This window comes from Silene latifolia, chromosome Y (assembly GCF_048544455.1).
Source record: "Silene latifolia isolate original U9 population chromosome Y, ASM4854445v1, whole genome shotgun sequence".
Lineage (NCBI taxonomy): Eukaryota > Viridiplantae > Streptophyta > Magnoliopsida > Caryophyllales > Caryophyllaceae > Silene > Silene latifolia.
Window position 1 is genome coordinate 129,424,338 of NC_133538.1, and position 17,445 is coordinate 129,441,782.

At 39.3% G+C, this 17,445-nt stretch overlaps 1 protein-coding gene and 1 pseudogene across 1 annotated transcript; both read right to left on the minus strand.

Annotated features, from left to right (window-relative positions):
* Positions 1 to 13,340: 13,340 nt before the first annotated feature.
* Positions 13,341 to 14,452, minus strand: LOC141628902 (protein ANTAGONIST OF LIKE HETEROCHROMATIN PROTEIN 1-like; annotated as a pseudogene).
* Positions 14,453 to 15,001: 549 nt separating this feature from the next.
* Positions 15,002 to 15,439, minus strand: LOC141628903 (uncharacterized). Its single transcript, XM_074441989.1, has one exon. It carries the CDS (start codon positions 15,437 to 15,439, stop codon positions 15,002 to 15,004), a length of 438 nt encoding a protein of 145 aa, XP_074298090.1.
* Positions 15,440 to 17,445: the final 2,006 nt, after the last annotated feature.

A 17,445-nucleotide genomic window follows, 5' to 3' on the forward strand; every position in this document is an offset into this window, starting at 1 on the left:
TTATCGAAACGGGAACCGTAAACGGAGCCCTAAAAGGGGAAGGGTGAACCCCTTTCCGAGGGGACCGGGTATCCTAAAACGGGACGGGAAAGGGTTTAGGGTTGGCTTAGGCGGACCGCTAACGCGGGTCCGCCTAATCAAACCCTAAACCCTTTCCCTTGTTATCGGGAATGGGTTATTTAGACGAAACGTACCCACAATATATGTAAAACGAACCTAAGACTATTTCGAAACGTACCTAGTACGTAAAAGGGATTAAACGGGGTGCGGGTATCCTAAAACGGGACGGGAAAGGGTTTAGGGTTTGATTAGGCGGACCGCTAACGCGGATCCGCCTAATCCAACCCTAAACACTTTCCCTTGTTATCAAAACGGGAACCGTAAACTGAGCCCAAAAAGGGGAAGGGTGAACCCCTTTCCGAGGGGACCGGGTATCTATAACGGGACGGGAAAGGGTTTAGAGTTGGATTAGGCGGACCGCTAACGCGAGTCCGCCTAATCAAACCCTAAACCCTTTCCCTTGTTATCGGGAATGTGTTATTTAGACGAAACGTACCCACAATATATGTAAAACGAACCTAAGACTATTTCGAAACGTACCTAGTACGTAAAAGGGATTAAACGGGGTGCGGGTATCCTAAAACGGGACGGGAAAGGGTTTAGGGTTTGATTAGGCGGACCGCTAACGCGGGTCTGCCCAATCCAACCCTAAACCCTTTCCCTTGTTATCGAAACGGGAACCGTAAACTGAGCCCTAAAAGGGGAAGGGTGAACCCCTTTCCGAGGGGACCGGGTATCCTAAAACGGGACGGGAAAGGGTTTATGGTTGGATTAGGCGGACCGCTAACGCGGGTCCGCCTAATCAAACCCTAAACCCTTTCCCTTGTTATCGGGAATGGGTTATTTAGACGAAACGTACCCACAATATATGTAAAACGAACCTAAGACTATTTCGAAACGTACCTAGTACGTAAAAGGGATTAAACGAGGGGCGGGTATCCTAAAACGGGACGAGAAAGGGTTTAGGGTTTGATTAGGCGGACCGCTAACGCGAGTCTCCCTAATCCAACGCTAAACCCTTTCCCTTGTTATCGAAACGGGAACCGTAAACTGAGCCCTAAAAGGGGAAGGGTGATAGTAGGAAATTTGTCGTCTACTCCCTATATTAAAACAATTTGTAAAACCCGAAAAAGCGTAGTATTTGGTCGGGGTCGAACACAAGGACGGCGGGGGTTGCTACTAAATTCGATTAAGAGTCAAGTTTAATCAATACTAAAAGAAGAGGTTTTGGTTCTAAATACTAGAGCAAATGAACAAACAAGTTGATGAATACGATTAATTTAAAAGCTAGGGCTTTCGGGGTCATCTAAATGGTTCAAGGGCAAACATGATAAATCAAGGGGTCAATGGTGAGAGTTTATCCCAAGATATAAAATCAATGTTTTTGATTATCTCAAAGGTGGCAACTAATTCTCATTAAGTATGACACCTCTCTTAAACATACAACAAGACCCCCACAAACTTTCATTCAATGGGAGAATTAAGCAATAATGAAAGAAAGGCAAAAGCTTTCACTTGAGCGATTCAACAAACACCTTGTGTGCATGAACAAGAAGGATAAACAATTCACCAAATACCAAAATATTCAAACAATCATGCCCATAAATCCCATAAAGACTCCCCCTAAACCCTAGAAGGTATCTACTCACTCATATTAAGGGAAATTATGCTAAATAGAGAAGGAAAGCAAATAACATAAAGAAGAGACATGATGATTGTTATGACAATAATAAAAGACAAGGGAAATGTAAACAAATGATAAACAAGTAAAGGAAAGGAGAGGAATTATACCAACACAAAGAAAGATGAATGCTTGATTGAATAATAAGAAGGAAAACCCTTCAAAATCCCAAATACAATCTTCAAAACCAAGTGTAAACAATTGATACTTACTAATGCTTACTAATTTCACTAAGTAATTGCTAATTATTAAGGAAAGATTAAGGCTTGATTAAGGAAAGATTAAGGGAAAATGTGGAAAGTTTTCAGATCTAGGGTTATGTGTCGAAAATGAATTAAGGAGGGGGTATTTATAGCTTACAATTGTTTAGGTCGAAAATTACAAAAGAGTTCAAAATGCGGAAAAGGGAGTCTGAGCCGGTGGACCGGCCGCCGGTCATTTGACCGACACAAAACCCTCTGGAACTTTTGAGTTCCAATTAAATCATCAGGTATGGCAAGCCGGTGGGCCGGTCGCCAGCTGTTGACCGGCTCCAGGGGGGTGTCTTCAGCCGGCAGACCGGCTGCCGCCTAGCCGGCTGGGACTCCTTCTTCAGGTCTTCAATAGTCAACGTAAGCATAGTAGGACTCTCAGCCGGTGGACCGGCTGCCGGCCGACCGGCCGGGAGTCCTTCCTCTCTTCGATTCACTCTTCTTCTCTTCACTTCACTCTTCTCTTCTAAGCATCTCTTGAAGGTCCAATATCTAGCTCCCTTAGCCCTCTTCCTTATGCAAAATCTGCAGTGAGGCATACAAATCTCATAGTACGGGCTAAAGCTACAAAAATGGGGCTAAAAAGGGTCAAAACCCGCATGTGATCGGGAAATATGCAAAGAAAAGAAAGGTGAAATAGACACAAAATGGGGACTCATCAAAGGGTGAACCCCTTTCCGAGGGGACCGGGTATCCTAAAACGGGACGGGAAAGGGTTTAGGGTTGGATTAGGCGGACCGCTAACGCGGGTCCGCCTAATCCAACCCTAAACCCTTTCCCTTGTTATCGAAACGGGAACCGTAAACTGAGCCCTAAAAGGGGAAGGGTGAATCCCTTTCCGAGGGGACCGGGTATCCTAAAACGGGATGGGAAAGGGTTTAGGGTTGGATTAGGCGGACCGCTAATGCGGGTCCGCGTAATCCAACCCTAAACCCTTTCCCTTGTTATCAGGAATGGGTTATTTAGACGAAACGTACCCACAATATATGTAAAACGAACCTAAGACTATTTCGAAACGTACCTAGTACGTAAAAGGGATTAAACGGGGGACGAGTATCCTAAAACGGGACGGGAAAGGGTTTAGGGTTGGATTAGGCGTCCCGCTAACGAGGGTCCGCCTAATCCAACCCTAAACCCTTTCCCTTGTTATCGAAACGGGAACCGTAAACAGAGCCCTAAAAGGAGAAGGGTGAACCCTTTCCGAGGGGACCGGGTATCCTAAAACGGGACGGGAAAGGGTTTAGGGTTGGATTAGGCGGACCGCTAACACGGGTCCGCCTAATCCAACCCTAAACCCTTTCCCTTGTTATCGAAACGGGAACCGTAAACTGAGCTCTAAAAGGGGAAGGATGAACTCCTTTCCGAGGGGACCGGGTATCCTAAAACGGGACGGGAAAGTGTTTAGGTTTGGATTAGGCGGACCGCTAACGCGGGTCTGCCTAATCCCACCCTAAACCCTTTCCCTTGTTATCGAAACGGGAATCGTAAACTGAGCCCTAAAAGGGGAAGGGTGAACCCCTTTCCGAGGGGACCGGGTATCCTAAAACGGGACGGGAAAGGGTTTAGGGTTGGATTACGCCTAATCCAACCCTAAACCCTTTCCCTTGTTATCGAAATGGGAACCGTAAACTGAGCCCTAAAAGGGGAAGGGTAAACCCCTTTCCGAGGGGACCGGGTATCCTAAAACGGGACGGGAAAGGGTTTAGGGTTGGATTAGGCGGACCGCTAACGCAGTCCGCCTAATCAACCCTAAACCCTTTCCTTGTTATCGGGAATGGGTTATTTAGACGAAACGTACCCACAATATATGTAAAACGAACCTAAGACTATTTCGAAACGTACCTAGTACGTAAAAGGGATTAAACGGGGGGGCGGGTATCCTAAAACGGGACGGGAAAGGGTTTAGGGTTGGATTAGGCGTCCCGCTAACGCGGGTCCGCCTAATCCAACCCTAAACCCTTTCCCTTGTTATCGAAACGGGAACCGTAAACTGAGCCCTAAAAGGAGAAGGGTGACCCCTTTCCGAGGGGACCGGGTATCCTAAAACGGGACGGGAAAGGGTTTAGGGTTGGATTAGGCGGACCGCTAACGCGAGTCCGCCTAATCCAACCCTAAACCCTTTCCCTTGTTATCGGGAATGGGTTATTTAGACGAAACGTACCCACAATATATGTAAAACGAACCTAAGACTATTTCGAAACGTACCTAGTACGTAAAAGGGATTAAACAGGGGGCGGGTATCCTAAAACGGGACGGGAAAGGGTTTAGGGTTTGATTAGGCGGACCGCTAACGCGAGTCCGCCTAATCCAACCCTAAACCCTTTCCCTTGTTATCGAAATGGGAACCGTAAACTGAGCCCTAAAAGGGGAAGGGTGAACCCCTTTCCGAGGGGACCGGGTATCCTAAAACGGGACGGGAAAGGGTTTAGGGTTGGATTAGGCAGACCGCTAATGCGGGTCCGCCTAATCCAACCTAAACCCTTTCCCTTGTTATCGGGAATGGGTTATTTAGACGAAACGTACCCACAATATATGTAAAACGAACCTAAGACTATTTCAAAACGTACCTAGTACGTAAAAGGGATTAAACGGGGGCGGGTATCCTAAAACGGGACGGGAAAGGGTTTAGGGTTGGATTAGGCGGACCCGAACAACCCTTTCCCTTGTTATCGGAAATGGGTTATTTAGACAAGACGTACCTACAATATATTTAAAATGAACCTAAGACTATTTCGGAACGTACCTAGTAGCTAAAGACGTATCTAGTGCATAAAATTCTCCTTAAAGTGAAACGAGAAAGGGTTTAGGGTTTTGATTAGGCCGCTCGCTACGGGTAAAATAAAATTTCATCTATGTTTTTTTTTTCGGAGAAGCTCAAAGTTCATGAAGAAAGAAAAAAATGAGACCGCAACCAAACAAGAAATTCCGTCAACATAACTTTGACAAGTTTTTACAAAGCGTACAGGCCGAAAGCGCGCCATTCTAATTGGACATACAAAGGAATCATAATACTAGTTTGGGAATGAAGTCATATATGACACATCTAGAAGGCCAAAACCAAGTCATATTTCAACCAAGTCATATTTTAAAAACGTTGACATCAAACATATGAACCAGTCATAAATGAGGAGGAAAACATGGCAACATTAAAGACATCAAAAATTAAAGAAACTATAACAAAGCTTTGACAAATTTCTTCCGTCCATCTCATATGAAGACATGAATTTGTTGTTTTAACATTCATCAAACGCAACATTGAAATTCAACCTAACTTGAAGACCTGCATAAAAATCAATTCATAAGAAAAGTGTCTAAATGGGTGCCATAGTGTCATGAGGCTAGGTCAATTAATGAGGACTATTAAATATGTACACTCATCAAAATGTTACCTTTACTGTATTCTTGTCCCATTTTAAAAGTTCAAGCATAATATACCGTCGATAAACAGCCATATCCTAGGGAAAAAAATAGATTAGCTTCAATTTCATATAGAATGTTACAAAAGATGTAACATTAAATTAATTTAATTCAAACCTTGTAGTGGTTTTTGTTTTTCAATAAAGTCTAATCAATTGTTACAGCTTCTAAGAACTTAATAACAAACAATCCACAGTCATGCCTGCGCAAAAACATAAAATTAGATCTTATAGTGATGTGAATAAATTTTGCTATGGAAAAAAAATAATGTAGTCGGAAACTAACAAATTGTCTTTTGAGGGACATTGAAATTGTGAGTTGTAAACAAGACCATCGACTAAGGTGTCCATACCCAGGTTGGTTGCCGAGAACATTTGCAACATTGTAGACCTGACATGATAATGGTCTCAAGAGCGTTGCAAGTTAATCTAATAATTAAAAAAAGCTGCTAAGTAAGAAAAAACTTACAATCTCTTCCACATATTCATTTCGCTCTCGAAGCTGTGTAGTTGATGCTCTTGGCTTAAGTGAATCTAATATATAATTTTCCCTTTTCTTTATATCAGAGAGTAAAGCATACCAATGATCACCATCTTTATTACCAATTGTCCAAAACACCTGCAACATAAATTAATGGATGTCACATAACATGTGACACTGAATATATACAATTCATAACCATTGTCCAAACCCGATTACCTTATCAATAGTGCTTCCATTATCAGGCATATAGTGCATCTTAAGATAGGGGCGGCCGAATGCAATTCTTTGTTTTCGAATCAACCTTAACACCCTGCCATTTTTTGCAGAAAAAGCTATGTTAGATACTACTAACTACTATCAACTTTAACACCCAGCCATTGTAAGACACACTGATTTATCACCTTGACTGTTACGGGCAAGTAAAGAATATTTGGCTTATTCAATGTCCACATCACTCCAACTGCATCAATAACCTACAAATATATATAGTTTGAAAATGTCTAGGTTACACAAAATGTCGAGATAAATGAACCTAGGTCCCCTAAGACTTGAACAAAAGTAAACTATGAATAAATATGAGGAGTCCTTACACTGTCTATTAACCATTTGCCCGCACCGAAAGTTCTTAATTCTTTTCGATTGACATTAATCCACTCTGTGTTAACTAGAATCTCAAACAAGTATCTGACAGGTTCAAGTTCAATGTCAGTGTATGTATAAAATTATTGATGTTAATAAAATCAGTAGTAAAAAAATAAAAATATGATAGTAAATTGAGAGCTTACGGTATACTTCTGCGGTTGTTGAAAACTAGATTGAGAAGCTCATCGTCAGTGTATGGAAATGGAGGCTATGTTCTATTCAATTTTTTTCTTCTTTGAAATGCAAATGAATAAAATGAGCATAGATTAAAAAAAAACTCGTTACAAATGTCAAGTATAAAATTAGTACAGGTAATACAAAGTATATATGTATTATTAATCGACACGTGAACAGAGAGCATGGGCATCAAATAGAATTTTGTCTTTGAAGCGATTTTGATGAAAGTTACTATTTGGTAGCAAACCCTTGCACCGAAAATTTTGAGTTTCTTTGCTTCTACAAAATACAACAGAACATCCAATAATTTGGCATTCAAGCTTGGGATTTGGTAGTAAACACTTTATCTACTTGTAAAGTTAATATAACACTTTTAGCAATGAACTTACAGTATGTAGATCACTGGAATTATCTTTTTTATCACCTTTGTAGGTCTCTAATAAGCGGAGCAGGTAAATCCCACTATCAGCTTCATCAGCAACACCAATAACTGATTTAGGAACTTCCTCAAGTGTATTCCCATATACATTCTCGATAGTAGGCATTTTCTTTCTCAAGTACTTAGTCACATACTTCCTCTGCCAAACAAGATTTAGAAAAACAGTGTTGATTGCCACTTAACATTACTAATTACTGCATACGCATTTGATAACATTGAAACACATCTGCATATTCAATATGATCCGCATAGTCCGGGAATGCTTCTCCATATGGTGTAAGACTTCTAACTTTTGTTTGGGGAAATTAAAACAAAACACAAATTGCTGCGTGTAGTTGTATGGAACAAAAATCTGAAGATAGAAAAAAAGTCATAACATTTAGCTACAACAAATATCACATGTCAATAATTAACATAGTCATTAATAAAGACTCACAAGAGCCGCTCCTGCAAAATCATCAAAATCTCTTCTAGTCTGAAAACATTTAGAGAAGTCTCTAATTATATGCAAGACGAATAATTTTAATAACATAAGAAATAAGAATAAGAAGTAAAAGACTGAAATGACACTTACGGTACACATTCTGAGAGGCATATAAAACCTTGACAATGATTCACGTGATTTTGATTTTTCACTCTGATTCAACATGTGACACCACATACATATAACCGTCTCAGACAGTCTCTCACCGGAGAGTATAGTCTTCAAATCTGCCCGAGTAAGTGAATGGATGGCGTTTTCGAAAAGAATTTCACTGCAAGGGTAAATAGAAAATTTAGTAGAAGTGTATGTACAAGATCAAAATAAAGTATCTAACCCGACCGTTTCAAGCCGCATACTGTCATCAAACGACTCCCCAAAAACATACTCCAATACTTCTTTTTCAGACTGATTCAAGTCCCCCACGACACTAACATTCCTCTGTAGAAAAGGTGATCAAAACACCTCAGCAGTCACTCTACTCCTCTTATGTGGCAGAATTTCAGCTGGTGGAGATGCAGGAAACGAAGGAATAACTGGCTCTCCCTCTGGTGATAAGGAAGAGACAGGTGATACACAAAGAGGTGATCCAAGAGGGGGCACTTGTGGTGATCTTTCACATGGAGGTGATTGTGGAGAGTCACCGTGTTGCGACTCTGAACTGAGTAGTTTAAAAGAAGGTGGCGTAATAATAGGAGGTGACGGAAAAGAAGGGGGTGTAAACCTTGGAGGTGGTGTAAACCGTCGGGATGTAGATGCTTGCTTCTCAAAGTTCAGTGGCTCAAGTTCCTGAGACTCCCAAGTCCACTAAAATGACAGGAGACATCTTTGAGGTGGCAGGTACACTTAAAGGCTCCTTTCTTACCTCACTTACAGTCTCTTTTGGCACCTCACTTAGAGTCTCCTTTGTTACCTCACTTACAAGCTGCTTGGTTTCATTAACGGGGCGTTTACCCAAAGCAATTTCAAGTTTCACAAGTGCTGCCCATAACTCGTCTTCGGATGAGAATTTGCGCTTAGCAAATTCACTAAGTGGATCAGAAGCTAGATCTTCAATCCCTCCAGCCATTTTGCATTCATCACTGTCATTTTCAATCCCCTTTCCATTTACAGAAGCCGTTTTAGCTCCATGATTGACTTCATCTTTGCTTGGCTGAGACGATTGATAGCCTTGACCCAATGCTTCTGCCATGGACGCCATCCTCGACGCACAAGATCACAATCGGGCGCTCTATTTTAGCCGAGAGAGGACATCCAAGAATGTATTATAAGCAACGGCAAACCCGTTTGCAGCTTCCGCTAACTTCTTAACAATATAGCTTCCCTTCTTCAACTTATCTATCGTCTCAGGTGCTTGATCAGAAGGTCCAGCAGGTGGGTCCATGGGCTCTTGGACAGAAGGCCCAACTGTGGTGTGTGATAGGTTGGGATTGCTCTCTCCATCAACATTAGGCTTTACTATATGAGGTTGAACAACTCCCCTCCCAAACCCTGCCGGTTGCTCATCTTTCATCCGTTTTGAAATAGCATTTTTGGACCATGAAGACAATGTCGGGAAGACTCGTGGAATCGTGTCATACTTGAATTTAACTCTATCCAGATAGATAAAAAGCAGAACCATGACTGGACCTCCAAAATTAGATGTGTCACAATTGGTGCGGTTCCAAGAATCTACACTGTTAATTAGGTGCTTGAGTGTAAACCCACACCAGTTCAAAGATTGAACACAAGAAAGATCCTGAAGACACTTCAAAATTCGAAGGCTTGCATGAATACCTTTAACACCCATTAAAAATGTTGAGGCTATAAAAACTATGAAGTTCCTTTTAAAGTCATCTCCACCTTCTTTTTGGGTAATCATCAAATCAAATAGTTCTGATGTCGTTACTTTTGCGTGTCTATCACTAAACTGCTTCAACCAAGCACCTTTTAGTTCCAAAAACTCCTCATTCGAGTCATTTAAGCTGGCTATTTCTACTTCAGTAGGACCCATGGGAATACCAGTAGCTAGGTGAATATCTTCTTCGGTAATCACAAGTTTTTCATCCATAAGAGATGTTGAACACGTGTTGAAGTTGGAAACCAACCAATAAGATAAATACCCGGGTACCATGTTAGTGTTAAGCAGTAATAGGCCACCAAAACCCATTGACTGGATATCTGACTTTTGTTTATCACTCATATGTTGCTTGATAAATTTTAGAAGCAATTTTGGTGACATTCTGGTCCTCAAAAATACATCAGGAACATCATTTATGTCTCCCTCCCCAATGGCAATAAGCAAATCAGAAGCGAGGAGATCGTTTGGATGATATTGGAACTAGAGTAGACTTACTTGTACTTGCACGGGCTTTCGAACTGCTTGGCTGTAATTGCTTCGAAGCTGTTCATATATAAAGGAACATGTCACAACGATGATTTCATGTTAAGGTAAAGACTGACTAGCAGAAAATGGAAATGCTAAGAAACTGACCTTCAGGTAGAACCATAATGGAAGCATGATCTCTTTTTCTTTTCCTAGAAGGAGAGCCCTTCGTCTTGCTTGGACTTGGACTAGGATCACCTATCGCCTTTTTCTTCATTTCTGTTGAACCAGGAAAAACCAATTTAGAGGAAACTCTAGCAAAGAACTTGTAAGACGAAACTAAGCTAGCAGAAATCAAAATCCGCGAGTACAAGCATAGATAAATGCAACAAAATTTGTGTATGTAACGAAATTAGAGCATTCACAAATGCAACGAAATTTGAGTATGTATCAGCATAGATAAATGTATCTAGCATGAAAAGGACAAATAAAGCTACCACGGGACGCACAAACTAAGCTATCATCAAATCAAAATCAGGAAAACGAGTTCTAATCAAAATTTACGAAACCCTAACTTTCAGAATTGGAATTATTTAGTAAACCGGAGTGCTTCGAATACAAATTGGTAACTAAATAAGAAATAAAAGTGTGAATTGAAGCTTACCTTTAATTATAAATGTGTCGGGGGTGTAATTCTTACTGTTGTAAGAATTGGGAGGTAATTAAATGAGTGTTTTAATATTGGTTCGCACGGTTCGTACCGTAAGATGGTTCGCACGAGAACCTGATTCTATATATATATACTAGTTGGGATGCTCGTGCGTTGCACGAGGCTCTCATTAGAATCATGTTTAACAATATGCATGTTGAGTGTCCTAAAGTTTTATTGAATAACGTATTGTAATACATGTCACGGTTTGGTAGTAACGTCAGTTAAGTTGATAAAAAAAAAAGTCCAACTATGTTGAAATTGGAACACACATGGGGTGATTTAGTTGATTATCAATGGATCACCAGTCCCTTTAACATAAAAGGTACTCCCTTTTGTATTATATCAGTTGTATAACATTTAAAAACATAGTTGTATTATGTAGTTACCTATATTTATCGTTGTACGCGCCATTGATTTTTAGTCAATATAAAACGTGATAACTTAGGGTGACCTTTATGAGATTCACAAATTAGATTAACCTACAACATCTACCAATACATTCCAGTCCGTAAGAATACGATGGTGTAAAAGTTGAATGGTGGTACGCAAAACAACATGTATCTCAATTCTATATGTAGCCTGTTTGGAGAATTTGTTAGATCACTAAACAATAGAATTTGTTTAAGATTATCTACAATTTAGACTGGTTGTTCCCGGTGAACTTCATGCAAAATATATAATACGACACCTAATTTGGTAGATATGTGAAAACTTCTTAAACTAATGCGGAGTAATATTTACGTATCTATATAAAACTAATAAGAGACTTCTTTTAACATAGGTAATACAAAGATATCTGATAGAATATATATAACGATATGACTCATTAAAACTTTATTTAAAGTATATAAATAGATGTATGCTCATTCTTGAAATATAGCTAAAAAAATATTTTATTTCTAAGAGATAGGATAGTAGGCTCCTACTCTTAAATCTGATTAGTTTGAAATTAATTTTAGAGATTTTCTACATGGTACCCTCGCGTTTTTCCGATTTTTACGTGGTACTCCTCGGTTTTTAAAAAACATCACCGGTACCGTTAACTTTTATAAATTGTCCACAAAATACCCAAACTAATTAATAAAATTTGAGTTTTCAAACGATTAAATTTAAGAAAGAAAATATACTCAAGAGTAAGTGTAATACCCGCCCTTTAGGGACCCGTTGACCGACCTTAGGCACCTATCTTGACCATCGGAAGCCTTATGAGTGATGTCTTGTGACGATGTGAGCTGTGGTTTGTGTGGGACTCGATCTAGCTGAGGCTACTCGATCGAGTAGCTTGGGAGCTCGATCGAGTAAGGGTCAATCGATCGAGTAAGTTAGTTACTTGATCAAGTAACGAGTTTGCAGCGGGGATTTATAATTCGATAATCGTGAAACCTCAAATCATTTCCGCACCTTCTTTCTAAACCTAGATGCCGTTACCTTCATTCTCCTTCACTATAATCGTTGCTCTTGAGGTCCTTGAGGATGCTTACACCGTGGGGGATGGGATGCATGAGTCGGGTAGCAGTCTTGACGCCGGCTTGCTATGTATAGGTATGTTATCATCATCATCATCGTCATCGTTGTTTTTAGTTAGGTTGGTAGTAATAATGATAGATGGTTGTACTGTTGACATAGGTGTTTTGCTTGGTTGATTGGTATCTTTTGGTTGGACGCAGGGTCGCTGCGGTTCGCTAAAGGTAGTTTCACCTACTCAGTACTGTTGATTGTCTAGAGTGTTTGTGGATGTTGTTTGGTTGATTTAGTGTCAGTATTCATGATTGGTTGTAGTAGTTGGTTGAACTTGTGTTGTTTTGATAATCGTAGTTGTGGTACAGCTGATTGTGATTGTTTGTCTGTGGTTCTCGAGGTCCGCCCTCGGCTGAGTGGAGTCACTTGCGGGAGTGGCTTCACGCCCGTAGTTCGCCCTCTATGGAACCCGCCATGGGAGGTGATGTGCACATTAATGGACATGGGTTTATTGCTCGGATAGATGAGCGGGGCTTAGGTGGGAACGGCTCCGGTCCCCCACTGGCAGGGCTGGTCCAGCGGACAGTCGGTGATGGTGGTTGGTTGGAGAAGATGTGGTGTGTGTGTTCTTGTGCGTGTGTTGTGTCTGTTTTTGTATGTTTGCTCCCTCAGTTGCTGACCTTGTGTGGTTTTGTTTTGTTGTTTGTTCCTTTTGTGTCTACCGTGATCCACTATGGTGAGCAGTCAGTCTTAGCAGGTTGTGATCTGGATCATAGTTGGGTGCTTGGCGGGATGAGTCTATCATGAGTCACGACAGAAGTAGTTCACGTAGCTGATAGTGGTTTTGAGTTGTATCTTTTATAAAATTAATTTTGTTAATCGTTTGTAATATAACTTAAACGTTCTTTTATCGACGTTTGATTATTACTGTCCTCGGGCAACCGAGATGGTAACGCCCTTATATGCTAGGGAAGGTCTTGTTAAAGCTCCTTGGTATATGGTGGTGTTACAGTAAGTAAACGGAATTTGTGACAAAAGTTTGACAAAATATATATCACCAAAAAACCAATAAAAATGCATAAACTAAACATTTAAAAATGGTGGATTTGATCTTTCTAAGTATTTTAATAAATTTTCATTAAATGTAAGGGTACCAATGATGTTTTCAAAAGATGAGAGGTACCGCATAAAAATCGAAAAAAAACACGAGGGTATGTATCACGTAAAAAATACCTTAATTTTGTGTGACGCTATATGTGTGATGCTCATCTTCGACGATCATATTGTGAAGTATAATGCAAGTATCCATGATATTATGGAGCCTCTTCTTATGCCAAGAACGCGCTGGGCCACGAACTATAGCAAAACGAGATTGTAGTACTCCAAAAGCTTGTTCCACGTCTTTTAATTTCTTGCACTCTCTTGTCTTTCTTTAAATAAAAGTCTTTTTGGGTCTCGGGGGTGTGGAAATCTCCTAACAAAAGCAGTCCACTCAGGGTATATACCATCAATAAGATAATACCTCATCTTATATTCAATGCCATTTACCGTGAATCGAACTTCTGGAGCTATACCTTGTAATTTATCTTGAAATAAATTCCATCTACTAAGCACATTGAGGTCATTGTTTGACCCAGCTACACCAAAGTATGCATGCCATATCCATAGATCTACAGAGGCAACTGCTTCAAGCATGACTATCGGATATCCATGATCACCTCTCGTATACTGTCCTTTCCACCCTGTTGGACAATTTTTCCATGCCCAATGCATAAAATCTAGACTACCAAGCATACCGGGAAATCCATGACATTCCTCGTGCATTTTAAGCAATCGTTGGACATAATTAGCATTTGGTTTTCTCATGTACTGTTCTCCAAACATTTCAATAATAGCAGTACAGAATTTAAAGAAACACTCTATAGTCGTGGTTTTGCCAATTTTAATATACTTGTCAATAGCATCAGTCGGGGTACCATAAGCTGATATACGTACAGCAGTAGTACATTTTTGAAGAGGGGACAAACCTTTTACTTATATTGCGTCAACTCTTTGTTGAAAGTATGTAGTGTGGTTTCCAAGGGAATCTACGATCCGGTAAAAGAGCTCCTTTTTTATTCGGAATCTCCTTCGAAAAATATGATCCGGATAAACTGGCGTAGTTGAGAAGTAATCATTGTATAGACATTCAGCCCCACCTACTCAATCACGAGGCACAATGTTTTGTGATGGATTATTATATTGTTCGAGTACATAACGCCCCATTTCTTCGTGTGTTTCATCAAATAATTCTTCCTTCAAAAAATTATCCAAATCAAAATTGATTGTATCGGAATTTTGAGACATTTTTAAATAAATAGTTGAGTATTATAATGAGAATATATAGTATTAATAAAAACACGAGTTTTTTTTAAAATTTGGTAGTGAGTCTTAAGAAATGAAATAAGATTGTATATATAGAAATTATTTTGTAACGGCTAGTTTTTTTTTACAACGGCTAGTTTTTATAACGGCTAATTTTTAACGACTTTATTATTACATTTTTTTTAGTAACGGCTAGTTTTATAAGGACTTTTTTTATATAATGAATAATGACTACTATAAGACTACATTATTTTAATCACTACATAATAGAAACTAATTGATCATGACTAACGACTACATTAATTTAAGACTACATTATTCTAATCATGATCATGACTAATGACTACATAATGAAATAAAAATATCTTAATTGAGTATAAAAATAACTTAATTAGAACATGATTTTATTCTTGATCATGACATTCCGTACTTCTGTCTAATTATTTCACATATTTGGTCATGATTTTTTCTAGCTCTTTCATCCATATTTCATGTTTCTTTACACAAAATTGCGAAATTCTTTTGACGTATTTATTCATCTTTTTGTCGAATGACATCTTCACATAACGCAAGTCTTCTATCCTGCATATCTTTATAATTATTCCACTTCTCATCAATGGCCCTAGCAGCTTTTTTTGCCTTGCCTTTATTTCGTGTTGCTTCTTTCGCTGCCTTTTGTCCTATTGGTCGTTCCTTTATCACTTCTACATTGTTATCAACTTCACTTATATTAGGATTTGAGGAAGATGAAGTATATGCTCCAGAAGATAAATTTCTTGTTCTCTTTGCGGAACCGCTTTGTGGATTAGCGAACCCTTTCCATTTTTGGGCAACTCGAAGAATTTTCCAAGAATGTATATAAGAAAATTTTCTATTCTTGTTTTGTGATTTGAACATCTCCTTGGCATTGGTTATTAAAAGGTCTTCGTCGTGACCACTTAGGTGACTATTTGGTAATTGATATAACATCCATTGAACTTGCTAACATCGGCACTCATTTTGTACCTGTAATTCCCCGTATTTTAATAGTAATTTATGAGAATAATTTATGTAATTTAAATAATTAATTAATGATATTTCTAATAATAATTATAGGTAAGACGATAATTAATTAATAAATTAATTATCCAAATCGTAAATTGGGCTTAGCTAATAATCGACTGTGGGCCGTGTGCCATTGATTAATTGGACCGAAATTTATTAAATTGGTATGAGTGTAATCGGGATTTATATCGGGAATTAATAATAATATAATATGGAAATAATAAATATCTAAATGTAATAATAATTATCTCAATAATAATGATAAAGTTATGGCAATAATAAATAAGTAAATATTGTATGAGGAAATACTAGCTATGGTAAGATTAGCATATGTAATAATATTAATTATATTAGTTATTCCTATAATAATTGGAATAAGGAAATAGTTCTTAGTTTCCTATTCTATGTCATATGCTCTCTAATTCGGGACTATAAATACACAATAATCTGAGAAATAATTTATAAAATAAGAAGGAAGAAATCTAATGGAAAGAAAAGATTAATTTTTATTCTCGCCTCAAGGTAATATTTCAGACCATCTTATGTATACACTTTAACTTATTATAACTCCATAACTAGACCACCATAGGACTCGAGATTTGGACCTAGGGAAAGTTTGGACTGCCGAGATTATGACCTGACCTTATTTGACCGACGTTGACCTTGTTAGGGTGGCTTTTGGGGCGGTTAAAAGTGGCTGGTCGGGGGGGTTACGGGTTTTGGTTGTGGGGATTGGGATGGATAATTGAACCCTTATTTGGACCCGTCGTGATCTGAGACATGGTTGGTTGTGATTGGGGAAGTTGGGCGGCCAGTGTTGTGGTGTTGGAAGGGTAGTTGGTGGTGGTTGGTGCGGGTGGTTGACCGGAAAACACGAGAACAGGGGGAAGGGTTTGAGGGGTTGTTAGTATCGTTTCTGGGTGGTTGTGGGCTGCCGTGAGTGGTTGTGGTCAGTGGTGGGACCACCGTGGGTCAAGGGAGACCACGGTGGTGGCCAATGGTGGTCGTAGGGTGGTTTAAGGAGGTGAGTGAGGGTGTAGTGTTGGTTGTGTCAGGTTTTCGGGGGTCTGTGTAGGGCGCGGTTGTGTGGCTTGGATAGGGTGGTTAGGCTAGTGCCTGGCAGTCGACGGGATTGGCTGTAGTGCGAGCTAGGCTGTGGTAGGCTTGGGCAGTGGTGTCGGTGGCTACAAGTGTCGTGGGACGCGGGTTTTGGTGAGGTAAGGGACACGTTAAAAACCGTGGTTGTGGGGGTGTGGATTATGTTTGTTACGTGCATGTGTGGACGTGGGTGTATCTTCACGTGGATTTTGTGGGTGTGCCATGGGTTTGCTTTGTTTTATTTAAATTGTTAGTTGGGTCGAGTCGGGTTTTTATAAGACGGGTTTTGTATATTAATTTACACGGGAAATAATTAATATAAGTAAATTATAATTGAGTAAATTAATATAATTAATTGGATAATTAATGATTTAAGTAATATAACTAAAGATGATTAAATAAATTAGTTGAGAATAATTAGTAATTGTAAATAATTATTTATGGTTAGGTGACGGTATTGTTGAGACGCTTATATTGGATTTCTACTAATTGGATTGCGTAATTGGAGTGCTTGCTTTCGAGGTAGGGATAAATCCTACTCAACTTTTACTCGATAATGTTTGTTGGATGGTTTATATTAAAGTGAGTTGATCATATGTGAATTTTGTTGGTTGATATAATCGTAATTGTTAGAAGGGAGATTTATATTGCATATGTTGGTTAATCATATCGTAACTGTTGGAAGGGAGAATTACATTGTATATGTTGGTTATATTGTGGTGGAGTATTGTTGTTGTATTAACAGATTTATTCTGGCAGACATTACTTATAGTAATGTGGAGTGGTTTAACAGATTTATTCTGGCAGACGATATTTATCGTGTTTACTCAAGC

Bases quoted from the DNA above. Each gene is read 5' to 3' on its own strand.
- LOC141628903 (XM_074441989.1), bottom strand. From the start codon at position 15,439: ATGTTATATCAATTACCAAATAGTCACCTAAGTGGTCACGACGAAGAC.